We start from the raw sequence: 15,120 nt of genomic DNA, 5'->3' as shown, positions 1-15,120 counted from the left end.
TGCCAGTGCACCAAATGTATTTTCTTTGAACTTTCACAGTTTTATACATTGAAAGATTCATCAAATCTCGCTGCTTATATTAACCTTGGCTGTTGAACGCCGGCGTGGGTTATGAATGAGTCATTTTCCATTGACATCAAGGTTTATGTACAGGAATTTGCTTTCTTTGCTAGAAACTTTTTTGGACCCAGGACTTCAAACTGTAATAAATGGTAATCCACGCACATTAAGAACTGTTTGTAATTGCTTTTGTATGCAGTAGCGAATGCACAAAACCTTTGGCTCGGCTCTTATTATATAAGTAACTAGCGGGTTGACGGAACTGCATTAATGGACCAGATATAACAAAATTGATCTGTAGCATCGCAATAAACAACTGGAGTCTTTAACAGAATACTGGGGTAATAACATATGACGATAGAAACCAACGTCAGCGGGGCTTTTTTAAAATCCAGGCTTTCTGCTGTATATGACCATTTGATCTGCTAGGCGGCGTCCTTCGCTTTTTCTGCAGGACAAATGCGCGTCCCAGTAGAACTGCAAGACATCCTGCAGTGTGGCGTCACACGCGTCCAAACCCACCCGTGCGGGCTTCTTGATGCTCATTGGTTCAATGACGCATTCCGCCAACGTTGGTCAATTGCTATTTGTTGCCCGATGTTGTCAGTCACGATGGTGACGGGGCAGTTGACGTAATCGTTCGGGTAAATCCAGGCGTTCAGCCATATCATAAACTCGGCACAGGACCGATTTTTCCCCGACACCAGCATCCACCGTAGAAGACAGCCCTTAAACATAACCTTAGAGTGTAAGCCCAAGTGGAGGAAGGTGAAGTGCGGCTATAATGGGTGTATATAGCAAAAGCGGAATGGTTGAGTGTTTTTCTGTCGGTTTTCACTGATCGTTGCTGATTCTGGTAGAAATCAACGCATTTCTTCGCATCTCGGGGCTTTTCTATGGTGTTCTTCGTCCTCTAGAGTTTAGTCTGGATTTTCAGAGGTGAGTTATGCATTCAGTACTGGTTTACTGAGCTGGTCTACGGGTCGCACAAATAGATTTACGGATTTATTTATTTATTTATTTATCTATTTATTTATTTATTTATTTATTAGTCTTGATTACTGTTAAAAGATATTTTGCTTTGTTTGTTTGTTTTTCTTCTCTAACGCTGCTTTATTTATTTTGCGTCGTGAAAGTATAAACTGGAAATTAAAATGTGAATGGAGCGAGGTCGGCAACAGCAAGTCTGCGCAAATGCTCGCTGCTGGTTAACAGCGCTAGTCTCGTCAGACGGTGCCCCATTATAAGGTCACTTTGTTACAGGTGACTTTTTTTTATCGGTTTGTATCGGCTTGTCTAATTTTGCCTCTTCAACATTAGTTTATTTGACCCGTAATCTAATGAAGTTGCTACAGTGATACTACAGTAGGTGACAGTGCGTGTGTAGTGCTATGGTAGTATATGCAGAAGTTGCTTTTTTTAGGTCGGTTTTATCTAATGAAAAGTCCGTTGTTTGCTGCTCTTGTTGCAGGGTTTAGTGTTTTGGGTTGGTGTGGGGAGAGGGTATAAACTCACAGACTCCCTGCCTTTGCAGCAGATCGGGATACTTTTGTTGTCTACGGCCCGGTCGACAGATTTTATGGGCGTATGCCTCTATCTGCAAGGACAATCGTGAAAGCCTCCACTTTTTGATTCCCAAGTGACTGATATGACTACATGGCTCTGCTCTGATGCGAAATGCATGATTTTATATAGAGCCAAAGGTAGCAGTGGAAATAACAGGCCAGTGTTTTACATTTGGTCACATTTTACAACTAGTCTGACTAAAGGCATCGCAGTTGATCTGTGGCGACTAGGTCTCCAGCATCCGATGTGTGTTTTTTGACTTCCAGACATCCAAGTATGCGCCATGTCTTTGCGTCAGTGTAACATATGTAGGATTTAATCGTAATGACTTGATTTATAGCTAATCTGGAGACGGCGCCCATCCCTGCTGCAGTTTACTGGCAGCCATGTTCGGCTCATGAGGGAATCGTCTAATGGATTTTAGCTCTAGCACGCAATTGTAAGCCCTGTATCACTTATGGGATATTTTAAAGAATCGTCTGCCTTTTCCCCTATATAAATATATCTTTTAAAATTAGCAGTTCTTTCCACAATACAATAATTACCACATGTCATTATTTTTAAATTGGGGTGTTTTATGTAAGCAATTTGCGTCTCTCTAAGAGAATACTAGCGAAACGTATTATTGTGGATGCTACTGTTACGTTAGCTTTACTAATAAACTGTGGGCACTATTTTTTTTTGTATGTGATGAAGTTTAATGATGACAAAATAAATTTGAAATAAAACACTGTTCTAAAACAATGTCTTAAGTTAACCTAATCTTTTTTCTTTAGTGTCTTTAGATTTATCTGTGACCCTATCAACTTTCAGTTAAAACTAATGATATCAGGCAGAGATATGTACTTGAATAAAAAAAAAAAAAACGTGTATATATACATACATACATACATACATACATGCATGCATGCATACATACCTACCTGGTCATATCAGTTTAACAATTGAAAGAATATGAATTTCTTTCCATGTAGGAGCCAATTCAGTGGGATCACGTTGTGACAAACCAGAGCTCCGACAATGTCCGGGGCCTCAGTGAAAGTTGCTGTCAGGGTTCGCCCCTTCAACTCAAGGGAGACCAGCAAAGAATCAAAATGCATTATTCAAATGCAAGGAAACTCCACCAGTAAGTATCTGGGTTCTTCTGAGATTCTTTGAATGTGTTGCTCTTGGTGTGTGCTGTGTAGACTGTTTTTCATTTCACATTCCTGCAGGCATGTGACATAATAGTTGTCTGAGCTGGCTATACTCTTAATGCTAGGCTTTGAGGTGAAAGGCTGATCAGAAAATGGCACAGATTTCTATTAACTGTTCAGTAACACGAGTCTCTCTGAAGATGCCAGTTTGAAGAGCAAAATTTAAAGGAATCAATTTAACTTTCTTTGAGAAGCAGACTGAAGGGTTAGACTCTTGGTCTGAGAAGGGTAGCATAACTGCTAAACTCATCCACTATGATGTGTTCTCTAGTTGTTGGTACAGGCAAAGAGAGAGCATTAGTGGACTGCTTTGCTTATCATGACATGCAGTGAACTGGTGAAAGGAAATGAGTAGATCTTCTGGCTTGTAAGGCTGTTATCAGAAGGTGTTTGTCAATGATAGGACTTGTTTGAAGAATTATGAAGTCTATCCCTCACACATCACTATAGTTAAGAACCTTGAATTCCAGGATACTTCACATTGGACCACAGTGGAAGATAGCCTTGTATGATCTACTAACTCTAAGATTTGCAGTGGGGTGCAGTAAACCCGAAGGTTAAAGAGATAATGACCTTAGGTGGTGGGCCTATTTGGTGCAGCTCTCTGGTGAAGGATGGCTTATCAATAATATATCTGATGGAAATACATTATTATATATGCCAGTGAATGCTGAGTGGTGTACAGGAAAGGACATAAAGGTTGCTTATCAAGAAGCTGTTTTAATTGGTCCAGCAATGAAGTGACTGACCTGCCTAAAGACACTTAATTCAACACATCAGTTAATTGCCAGATTTACTTGGTATGTTTATAATTATGTGGAATGTAATGGATTATTTTAGTGTAATGGATCGTCAAGTCAGTGAATGAATGGCTACATTATTAACCATTGTTCATACAACCTTATTACATCTATAATATTACAGCCTTAGTACATCTATAATACCACTGTGAATTCAGTGCAGATAACATGTCTAGGTAGTGTCCTTCAGTACTAACCATGTACTAAGTAATTGGACAGGATAACAGTAATAATTAAATAAAATGATCATGTTTAGTGCTTGGTTGCAAATCCTTTGTAATCAATAGCTGCGTGGAGTCATTGACCCGTGACCATGGCCAGCTGCTCTGTATCTGCTTTGGTGCAGCTCTGCCAGGTCTGCAGTGCAGACTTTGCTGAAACGCAACATGCACTCGTTCCACTTCTTTCCAGCGCTTTATGCATCTTCAAGCCTCCTGCTTTGTCATCCATAAGTGAAGTGCAAGCTCAGGAGCGTTCTGGCTGGCCAGTCAAGGCCATTGTGCTCTGCCACCTTCTAAAAGCCCATATGTGCTTTGGCCGTGTGTTGGAGGTCACGGCGTCTAGGTGAAGTGCCGTCCAGCGAGTTTTGAAACATCTGGTTGGTTCTCAGCAGTTGGGATCCTTCTGTTCACCCCGTAGTTCTCCTTCCTGCTGCTTTCAGCTGTGGCCTTGTAGACATGATAAAGATATCAGAGTGAAGCGGCTACACATGCAGTCAGGCAAACTTGTGTTGCCGTGTTTCAGAGATGAATTGGAGTGTGCTCGTTCTTTCCACATAAACGTACATCCCCTCGAAAAGCACACAGTCTGTATTTGAACTTCATGCTTATGGTTTAATTTCACATACAGTGTGCTAAAGTGCAGAACATTAAAAATTACATAACTGTCCAGTTAATAGAATTTTGCAGTTTTAGGTTTTATCCATCTGGAATTTATCAAATGTTATGAAGTGTTATGTAATATGTACAAGACCCACCCAGTTTTGTTTTAAATGGTTATATTTCTTGCTTGTTGATCGTTTATACTAATGGGTACTGTAAGAATGCTTTTGACTGTGAGTTATTAGTAATTAGTGATTTGTCATGCATGTTCTTGGATCTGATTCACAAGCTAGTCACACACATTGTTTCTGTTTACCACATAATAATCTTTGACCATCTAATGTGTTGCCGCGTCGAGATGAGCAGTGGCCTCTTCAAAAATATGCATAAAGTGATTTTATGAGTTCATAATTGTTGTGAGGAGCCATTTTTGTAAATTGTGAGGTGAAAAGATCTTGTGACCAAATAATCCACTCAAATAGAAATAACCAGCAGCTTTGATTTAAGGGAAGCCATTAGGTTTAAAGATTTCTGCAGTTCAAGGCATTTTTGACAAACGTAACCGCTGCTGGTTGTAAGTTTAGAAACAAAGCTGTAAAGCAAGTCACAGTCTGCGCTCTTGCTTGTAGCCACGTGCTCAACCTTTGCTTTCTGAGCTCAGCGTCTGAAAGCGAGGGAGCAGCTATGTGCCCCAGAGGTGCTCAGCTCCGGCGTCCACCTCAGCTTTTGTTCGGAAGAGGAAGTGGAGCCGAGAATGAACCGGCCTTGCGTGCATGCGCACTCAGGAAACACGCCCCCAGGATACTGTATGGCTGGCGGCTGGCCCGTCGCTCCTGATTAGGAGTCTCCAGCAGATGGTATGCTGGGAATGTTATCCTTTTACAAGGCTGGACCGTGCAGGCCTGCTTGTGTGGGTGGGACTCTTAACGGGGTGTTGGAAGTCCCCCGTGGTGTGGGGAATGTGAGGAGATGGTGTTTAAACATCTCACCTGACCCTCCGCTTGCTGCTTGGTGCTGGCTGAGCGAGTCACTGGTCATTTGTTTTACATAGAACCGAAAACCTATTTCTAGCGTAAACCTGAGGCAGGGTTTCCATTGTGTTAGAAATCAAGCATCCTACAGCATTAAACACAGTACACCCTGTGCAACCTGTTTCATATTGATGTGAAAGGTCGTGGGTGGATTTGGACCAAGGACAAGGCTTTTTCTCTGGTTGGTGACTGATATTGGCAGATTGGTATTGTATTGCAGTCAGATGGCAGTGCACTTCAGAGGAACTGCTCTGGTATTTCCCACTTCCTCATAAAAGCTCACCAGCTGCTCAGCACTGTTTCTTTTTTCTTTCTTTTTTGATGCGCCAGAACAGAGAGAAAGTGTTTTGAAGATAAGTTGTGAATTAAATGGGATGCGCCTGGTTTATTGCTGCTTTTATGTTTTCCTCCCTGCAGTGTCGGGTCAGTGCAGAATGAGGCATTTTTCTGGAGCTGGTAGATAGCATTGCCAAGGCTTTCACCTCACTTCTGCTGAATCTCTCATCTCTGAACATCAGGCAGGGAAAATGGGCCAGATTTCTATCTAAGCAGGAGCGAGTGTCAGTGAAAATATTTATGACTTGATGTGTATTATGCTCTCCCCCTGCAACGTGCCGGGTTAATCCGTGGTTTTCAGTTATGGGTTTGGGTAAGATGGTTGTTTTGACTGGGCTACAAACTGCCGTCTTTTCCCTTGACTGTTTTCTATGAGGGCAGGAATAGGGTAGGAGGTTGGAGGAAGCAGGAGCAGGCAGGAATGTTCTGCGCATTCTCAGCCTTTCCTTTCATTACCACAGGGTGCTGGAGAAACCATGAGCAAGGGGTGGGGGGATTTGGAGGTGCAGCGAATAGCTGGGGCTCTGTGGGGGATTGTGTTCATGCAAAGCAGCACAATGGCAGGCCACCCTGTCCTTCCCCATGAGCTCTGCAGCAGCAGACCTTTGCTAGTCCTCCCAAAACAAACTGAATTAGTGGGACTAGAGTAGAGGGGATGCTCTACATGGGTACGATGGCACAACGTAAAGATACGAAGCTAAGGCCTGACCTCAGTGTGAAAGTCTTCTATAACCTCCCCATTGCTTATTTAAGATGTTGTTTCACTCTCTTCAGCTGTATAGATTATTGTCCTCAGAAATGTATCCTACTGGAAGGTTGGTTTCCTTTACTAGATAAAAGTAAATTCGGTCCCACAATACTTGGCAGTAAGCAAGATTTGGCTTATATCTCTAAATCCAAGTAGAATGCGTTGCTTTAGGGCACGGTGGAAGCACTGCTATTTGCTTCTTACAATTGGAAAGCTCCTGGCAATGTCTCTGCAAGGATGGCTGCTGCTGAAAGAGACAGAGAAACACTTGAGTCAGTAAATGCCTTTCACGCTGATTTGAGAAACAGAGAGAGAAGTGGGGGGGGTAAGAGAGCGACCGAGCGAGTGTGAGAGCAGGCAGCAGAATGAGTGTGACTGAGGAAGGGTTGGGACTGTTTGGTTCAGTTTACCCTGGCTGAGTGGCTCTGGCACCAGAAAGGGCTTGCGCGTGAGCCTTAATTGTAGAGCCAAGCCACTGACCCAAATAGGGGTATAATCCTCACCTGAGGTCACTGAGCTGCAGCCCTAATCCTCTCAGTCTGTTGCAGGTGCATACCTGACCACTCCATGTACCACTCCTCCTCCCACAGTGCCCCTTAACCGCAGGCCAAGGAGAACGGCGGTCGCTCAGGGTCATGCTGCAATCTTACTGCAGAACGGCCAGAAGAACTGTTGGCGGCGTGATCCTTGCTCCAGAGTGAGCTGTGTCTTCACGTGGTGCTGCGTTGTTAGCATGGTCACATTAGCCAACCCCGGCCATTGTATGTTGTAAAATATTACGGTATATCACTTTATGAATTATATGTTTTAAACATCCTTCCGTTCTGCTGAAATGTCCATCCCTTCACCAGAAGATTACTGGAGGATGAAGTTTAAAACTGTCCAAGGTTAATTAGCTAGATGATGATGATGATGCACCTCTGGCTTCACAGAAACGTACACTCACTCAGTGGCAGTTAATTTTGAAAATGTTGACAGGAATGTTTTGATGTGCCAGGCCAGAGTTGCTCTAGTCCAGTGGACATCACTAGCTGTCCTTGTTTTGATTCTGTGCATGAGGTACTGCTGCTCCTACCAGACGTATTCCCAGAGCATCACGCTGCCTTGCATCATGTGCACTAACTAGTTGCGGTGTCCATGACAATCGATACCAATATGCCTCGCGATGGCTGCTGGAGGCCATTACAGATGAGCTCGTCTTACATGCCGTCTTCATGTGCATGTGGACAATGCACTTGTGTGCTATCGCGCACGCCTGTTTTCTCCACCCATCTTCTGGAATCCTGCTTATCTGCTTACAGGCTGTCCCTGAATATGCTTTTATATAGAAATGTGTCATAAATATGTAAACATGTAAGACTCTCCACTCGTTGCCTGTCAGTGGTGCTACTGAGTGATGATATTCCACTGTTTCATTAGTCTAGGTTGCCAGCTGTTTTAAACCTCCTCGTAGGCTCCATTTCCAACGCTTCTCATTTTATTCTGCCTTTGTCATACTCTCATACTCACCTTGCATTTGTATAATGAACACAAATATTTTGTTCACAGTGAGTTGAGGCTAAAGGCTTTAGTATCTGCTCATGTATGGGCGGAAGTCAGACGAAGGCCACTCTCAGACTGGAATCAGTTGTTTTGTGGTGGCCTGGGAGGTGCTTTGGTTAACCATGGCATGTCTTTGCCAAAGGATCTTTTTTACTCTTGATTCAGTATCGCTGTGAATTTAAAATGTGGCATTTGTGGACATGACTGTGGCCAAACCCTCGAGCCGGCTGGGAAAGCAACAGGGTTTTCGCTGGATTGCTAATTAGTGGTTTTCTGATGTGATTTATGTGAGAACTCTGGTACACAAACAACAGATTAACAGTAATAAGATGATATTAAACTTGATTTATATATTCCAATAGCCATTCTCATCTCATTTTTTATACGCTGAGCTTGGCTTATCTGATCCTATCTGCTTTAGATATTTTTGAAAAGTTGTCATATACTAAAAAGTAGTCATATTCCACTTTATTCCTTCATATATGGAAATTGTTTGTGTTTTTTTTCCTCTCCTAAAAGTTGTTTTTATGCTAAGATGTTTATAATTAGGAACATCATGGAAGCAGGCTGACCTCAGGCCTGTGATCTCCAATGTATGGTAATCTCTAATTAGGAATGCAGTGACAATGGGCTAATCTCAGGCCTGTGATCTCAACTATGTGTTGTAATTTGTAATTAGGAGTACAGTGAAAGTAGGCTGATTTCTGGCCTGTGATCTCCGTTGTGTGTCGTGATCTAGGTGGGAGTGTTGTGACATTGGGTTGGACTGAGGCTTCTGTTTCTTGTTTGGAGAGTGTAAGGGGGGGGGCTCCACCATGTGTGCAAGGGTGGGATTCCTGGCCCCAAGCACTGGAATTGTGGGGCTTTTCTGCTGTAGCAATGTCTGCATAGAGAGCAGCTCCTGCTAAGTTAGGGCTTGGAGGGGTCACAGATTAGCTCTCTTCCTGACTTCTGTCCCTTCTCTCTGGCATAGGAGCAAGTATTTTGGAAGTGTCTTGAAGTGGGTGTGGAGTTATTTTGGCTTGGCCCCATACTCTGGTCAAGTCTGTACCGGTTAATGCAGAGATTGGGGCCAGTTCAGTCTGGGTAAAAGCACTGTTCTGCTGGACGTCCATGAGCTGAAGATACCAGTGCAGCGTCGGATCTTCTGGCCCAGTGTTCACGAAACCACAAAATAACGGCCTAGTTAGAAAGCCAGTGTGCTTTAAAAAAATCGGACAATAGCTTGTACTTCCACGCACTCGCGTGCACCTGAATGGCACTTCTTAAATTGCAAAAGTGTGCAAGGTGCTGGAGAGGCTTTGTTTGTATGCTTTTAAGCTCTTTATGCATTTCTGTTTATTCTTCAGAAAACTAAAATGTATTTTGTGTATTCCAAAATGGTTGTGTAAACCTAGGCTGGGCTCACTGTTTGGTCCTTGACTGTTCTTTGAGAGAATTTTTTCCTGCTTAACGTGTCCAAAATTGAGTGGCTCAGGTCTGTTAGAGGTGAAATGCCTATTTTGAATTCAGTGCCCCATGTCATTCTGTTCAGTAATGTGCATGTGCAGGGAAATGGGGAACAGTTCAGTGTTCCAGCATTGCACAGAGCATCTTGTGAAATGGTTGAATTGCATGTGTCCCTCATTCATTTCACTCTGACTGGCAGCAGCGCATCATGTAAGCCTGAAAGTGCTCTGTGTGACGCTACGTTAGCCAGCATAGAAGGCTGCTTCGGAGCTCCACACTTGGGTGTGCCGTCCATGAAGTGGCATTTAAGCACTAAGGCTTGGTGTCACCTGACTAGTGCGAGGTTAGCCTAAATGGATCTGCATTCTCCAGTAAAAATCCAGCCATGTGTCACCGTGACATGTTGGTACCTCTGTGGCCTACATTTCTCATCAGCTTGTATCTCCCTGATAGCACAAGCTGCTTAATGCACATAATGAATCGTCTGTCTGTCTTCACATGGTCCTAAGGAGGCTGGTTACCTAACAGCTGGGACTCTCTCTCTCTCTCTCTCTCTCTCTCTCTCTCTCTCTTTCTCTTTGATTTGATTTGATTTGAGACTCAGATTGTGCAAGGAGATGAATGGCAAAAAATCTCTATTTATAGTCCAGGCATGGCCAGTACTCTTATTCATGCAGTTTTAATCCCAAGAAAGCAAAGCAGACGTTGTTGTTGTTGTTGTTGTTTTGTTTTTGTGCATTACAAAAACTTGGAAATCCTGCAGTGGAGCCCTGGCTCCTACAGGAAGTATGGCGCGATGAACTTGCTGATGGTGAAGAAGAAAGCTTCTTCACTTTTGTTGCTTCTAGCGTCTTCTGCATGCACTCTCTCGGTCGGTCCCTCCTTTGGTCTCTCCTTTTCGCCCTCCTGGAGGCCATCAGCTATCTCAAATGTCAGTGCCTTTTGATCTAGAGTTCAAGACATTTGCAGCAGTCAGGCATTCAGAGAGGTATTGGATATGGTGTCGTTTTTTGTATTACACCAGCAAGGTAGCCATTGCAGTTCATTGGAAGGGCACAAAAAGTTTTCCCAATGCAACTATATGCGGATGGATGTTCCGTTTGTGGGGTTGTTTTTTTTTTTTTTAATGTTTGTCCATCTTTCTTCATTTAGTTTCTAATCAGCAGGTAATCTGGATATAAAATAGCTGCTGATGTACTTTTCTTCTCCACTCACCCTATTGGGTATGTGGAGTGGAATGTGCCGAAGGTCTTTCTCACACCACACACGTTGTTGCTCGTTCTCATGCCGTCTCCGTTTCTGCATACGTTAAACGTGCACCTGCAGGGGGGTTGGGCCATCTGTTCAGTGGCCACTTCTGTTTCCTGTTGGGTAGTTCTCGTGTGCAGAGCAGGAAAAAGCAAAGCAGCTTTCCTCACGTCTCCTCTGGTGAGGAGTAAACTCTAGGTCAGGCTCTGGGTCCTGCTTTACCAGGGTGAGGAGGGTTCAAGCTGGCTTTGGTGCAGAAATAACCTGCTGCACAATGCGACTCATGGAAATAGCTGATGTGATACCCAATCCTGCACCTTCTATCATCTTTAGAACCCAGAAGTCCTTCATCAGCAACCGTCTCCAAACATCAGCATCGCTGTCTGGTTTAAACGTCTTCCCAGCCCTCTATGGCCTGTCTGGTGCTTGAGCTGTGTGTGTCTCTGCGTCTTTTGCGTTTGTCTGTGTGTGTCTGTGCGTGCGTGCGTGCTTTCTTGCTGAGTGGAGTGTGTCAGGAAAACGTGCCCATTCCTTCCTGTCACTGCGGATCTGTCAGCATATTGAGGAGAACCTGCCATCTGCTGCCGTATAAATAGCAGGAGTGGAGCAGGCCTCTCCAGCAGCTGGGCCGCTCTGTACGGGCCCAGGGGTTCCCCTCTACGCCCTCCCTGCCCCACCTTCGTTTAGCTCAAGTTTTTACCCCTGCGTATCACTTCTTTTTTTTATACGTCGTGCTCTCATTAGGTGATGTCTGTTTAAAGCACCTCCATTAGACTCATAATGCAGATTATTCAAGGACAGATTTTAAAGCATGTGAGTGCTTTGGCTTGTTTGAGTGAATATTTATCACCGTTATTTGAATATACTTTGGTCTGCTGCCTCTGAGGGTCCTTGACCTGAGCATTCCCTGTGTCAGACATTGTTAGATGGAACCGGACTATGTGGGGAAAAGTCATTGTGCTCTAAAAAAGGGCACAGGCTTGTCATAACCGATGACCTCACGCGCTGTGCAGGACTCGGCCGTGGACGGGACTACCCGGCCGCTTGCCACTGCTGCATTGTTCTCCAGCCGTCTCCTTCCCCTCTGACCTCTCTCTCTCTCTCTCTCTCTCTCTCACTGGGCTAGGAGACAGAGAGAGAGAGAGAAAGTGGCGTGGACAGTGAGAGGCCGGTGGGGTGGGGGGTGACCTGGATTACTGGAACACAATAGCAAAGTTGAAACCCTGTTGCGGTAAACACGCCCGGATGTGTCTGCGTGGACGGAGGAAGAGAATCCCCACTGTTCTCGCCAGCTGCCTGCTCTCTCTGTCCACATTTGTACGCCTTTTTCATTGATCTTGCAAAAGCCCACCGCCTTCCTGTTGTGCAGTTTGATTTGTGTCTCTCTGACAGCTGTTTGCATTGTCTCCGTGCTGTGCGGTCGTGCCTTGTTATCACCTGGGCATGCTTCCGTAACGCTTCCTGTTAAACTTCCGTCACGTGTCTACTCCACGGCGTGCTCCCAGTCAGGGGTATGTGTCAGGATGACGGCGTCTGTGTGATGCTGTGAAGAGGCTATCTGTTATCACTCTTAATTTGTTCATGTTGTAATTGTTGATGTGTTCTGTCACCTGGGTTTGAGTCTCTGCTAAGTTCAGGTTTCATGGTCTTGTATCCTATACCTGACCTCTGTTAGACCATGTGATCAGCAGCACTGTATGTTCTGCGCAGATGTTAGTGTTAGTTTACCTGTGAATAAATTGGTGTGTGTGTGTGAAGCCAGACAGACTTCATATGCTAGAGCGACAGACTTCCTTGAGCTTCCGTCTTTAGGATCCGGCCCACTGGAATGGGGGGAAAGTGTGAATTTATTCCTGGTATTCCTTTCTTTTCTGACCCGTGTTAAACATCTGCCCCCTGCTTTTACCAGCCTCTTGGGGGCCTGTTTTGAACCTGGGTATTTTTAGCTGGCTTTGGAAACGCATTGTGACAGATGTTGGATTCTAGTCAGCTCTTTGTGATGCACCACTGTTGCAATTTTCTGTTTTGGGGACTAGTTGTTACCTTAAGAGTTGCTGAACACTGCTAATTGTGAGTATAGAATTGGCTTTGGGCCAGATCCACATCAGATGCCTGGAGAAGAGAGGGGAGGGGAAGTCTGGGACCATGGCCCTCCATCAGACGGAGCACGGCTGCTCCTCCTCTGGGCCAGGTGGACCTAGACAACGGAGTTCAAAGTTCTACAGGCCCAGAAGCCAGATGTTGGTGGATTCTTGCTCTCCTCTTGGATGTAAACTCTTTGCAGGCTGGTTAAAAACAGCCTGGTCCTTGTTAAGAGTCCCTTCTGCCTTTCTTTCGCACTGCGATGAAGGGATGTGAGCTCATTATTGTGGGCCTGTGTGCATCTGACCCCTGCCTGGGCCACCCAGCACGGTGTGGGCTGTATTTCTGCACCTGAGTGTGGACTGAGTGAGTGTGTGTTTGCATGCACAATTATGTGCATGTGAGGAGCAGAGCCAGTAATATCAGAGACTGCATGGTCACATGACTACGGAATATGGCAGGAAAAAGAACAGAAGAATGGGGGGAAAAACCCCCAAGTTGAATTAAAAGGCAGAGTTGGAACCGGGAAGCTGCTTCCAGGAAACGGGCGACACTTTCAGCGTGACGTTTGCATAATGATCAACTTCCTACTTGTCGCTGGAGAGGTGGAGCGCTAATTACCTCCACTTGGACGGTACTTGTCCTCTTTGTTTAATATTGTGCTTTCACACGGATCATTGAAGGTGTTGGCTTCACGTTGATTGCACAGGGGCTGGGTGGGGCAGTCCTGCCTAATCGGAGGACTCCGCTAATGGCCGGGTTCGTGTTCCAAGGCTGGCGCACGTGTGTCTTTGCACAGGGCCGTTTCACAGTCTCCTCCTGTCTTCTGCAGCGTTCATGCGTGGTGCTACCACAAAGCTGTGCTCTCTGCAGACTTAAGCAGCTTGATGTCTGGCCTACGAGTCTAAATGTGTTCATTATGAGTCTTTTTTATGCATCCCGGCGGGTTTGAGGATCGGTCGACTTTAGCGTAGGCTAATTGTTTAATGATATATATACACACACACGGTTAAAATGTTCAGTGGATGCAGAGTGTGACGGCAGCAGTGGAACAGTGAATTATGGCACACGTAAGAAGTGATTCCTGCTGAGCAGTGTGCCGGTTGTCACGGTGACGGGCATGCAAGGTCCTACCTGTTGCCAAATTGGTCAGATGATCAATATAGTCATTGTACAAAGTGTGTGTGTGCGTGCGCGTGAGGTGTTGTGTACGTTAAGTACGTGCAGGACCCGTGATATGGAGATTCCGTGTGGGATAGACAGTCAGGTAAACGGAGGGAGGGACACGGACCACAGACAGATGGAGAGAACAAGCCGGATGAGTTGTCGTGATCGTGCATCACGTTCACCGTTGGGAAAAACTCTTCCCTCCTCAGAAGGTCTGGATGAGACATGGTTGCCTTAGTGATTTAGCCATGAACGGAGGCTGCGGGATCGTGCGTGTGCGTGGTACCAGCACATGTCTCAGTAAGGGGAAGTCCCGGAGGAAGGGGGCGGGGCTCCAGCGCCCCAGCCATGGCTATGCCTAAGGAGCACGGCCGATGGGGCCAGAGTGGGCGCAGGCATTTATAGCCTCTCTGGGCTTTTTGTTCCAGGAAAAGAGTGCAGATCAAAGCTGGACTCACTCGTAAATTAGCTTTGCCCCTTCTCAGACCCCTCCTATGAATCGATGCCCAATAAGGCAGGCTGGTCCTGGCACGTCTTGAGGGGCTTGCGAGGCGAGGTGGTGTCTCCTGTTCTCACCTGTGTGACCTCAGCGATCAGACAAACTCTGCTGTCGTGCTCCGAAAGGAAAAACAGTGACTCCTGTCCTGAATACCCTGGAGAACCTACTGAGTTCACTCTCCTCTGTTGATCTTTCTCATTAGACTGTAACCTGCAGGAGAGAAGAGTATTGTGCTCACCCCCCAACCCCATACTCACACACACATACACACACACATTATTATACGGCATTATTGATGAATGCCCTGAGATTGGGGTGTCAGGTTCTCTGCATGAGCACTGTGCTTCTGTTTGTAATTGGACTGCCCCATTCTTCCTTTATTTTTGACATATAGGGTGATCTGCCTGAAAACGCGCGCGCATGCGCGCACACACACACACGTTGTGCTATGCGCACCTCTCTGTGGCCGGAGGAACTGCGCGTGTTGCCGTTCTGTTTGGGTGGTTGCTAGGTCGGCAGCATGCACAACATATTCACCGGTCGCCCCCTCAGCTTTTTCCAGGCCCCCACCCGTC

The 15,120-nt window shown here is 45.5% G+C and overlaps 1 protein-coding gene across 12 annotated transcripts in view; it reads left to right on the top strand.

Annotated features, from left to right (window-relative positions):
- The first annotated feature begins 692 nt into the window (after positions 1 to 692).
- kif1b (kinesin family member 1B) overlaps positions 693 to 15,120 on the top strand; it is a 55,716-nt gene continuing 41,288 nt past the window's right edge. For 10 of the 12 annotated variants that reach the window (XM_027016308.2, XM_027016303.2, XM_027016298.2 and 7 more), the window contains exons 1-2: positions 694 to 999; positions 2,601 to 2,752. In XM_027016308.2, the coding sequence (XP_026872109.2) occupies positions 2,647 to 2,752 (106 nt within the window). In that variant the 5' untranslated portion in view covers positions 694 to 999; positions 2,601 to 2,646. Of the gene's footprint in view, positions 1,000 to 2,600; positions 2,753 to 15,120 lie in introns of all 12 variants that reach the window. The other 2 variants (XM_035522341.1, XM_035522340.1) reach the window with 1 other exon arrangement.

This window comes from Electrophorus electricus, chromosome 24, assembly GCF_013358815.1.
Source record: "Electrophorus electricus isolate fEleEle1 chromosome 24, fEleEle1.pri, whole genome shotgun sequence".
Classification (NCBI taxonomy): Eukaryota; Metazoa; Chordata; class Actinopteri; order Gymnotiformes; family Gymnotidae; genus Electrophorus; species Electrophorus electricus.
This window is presented reverse-complemented; position numbering and strand designations above follow the sequence as displayed.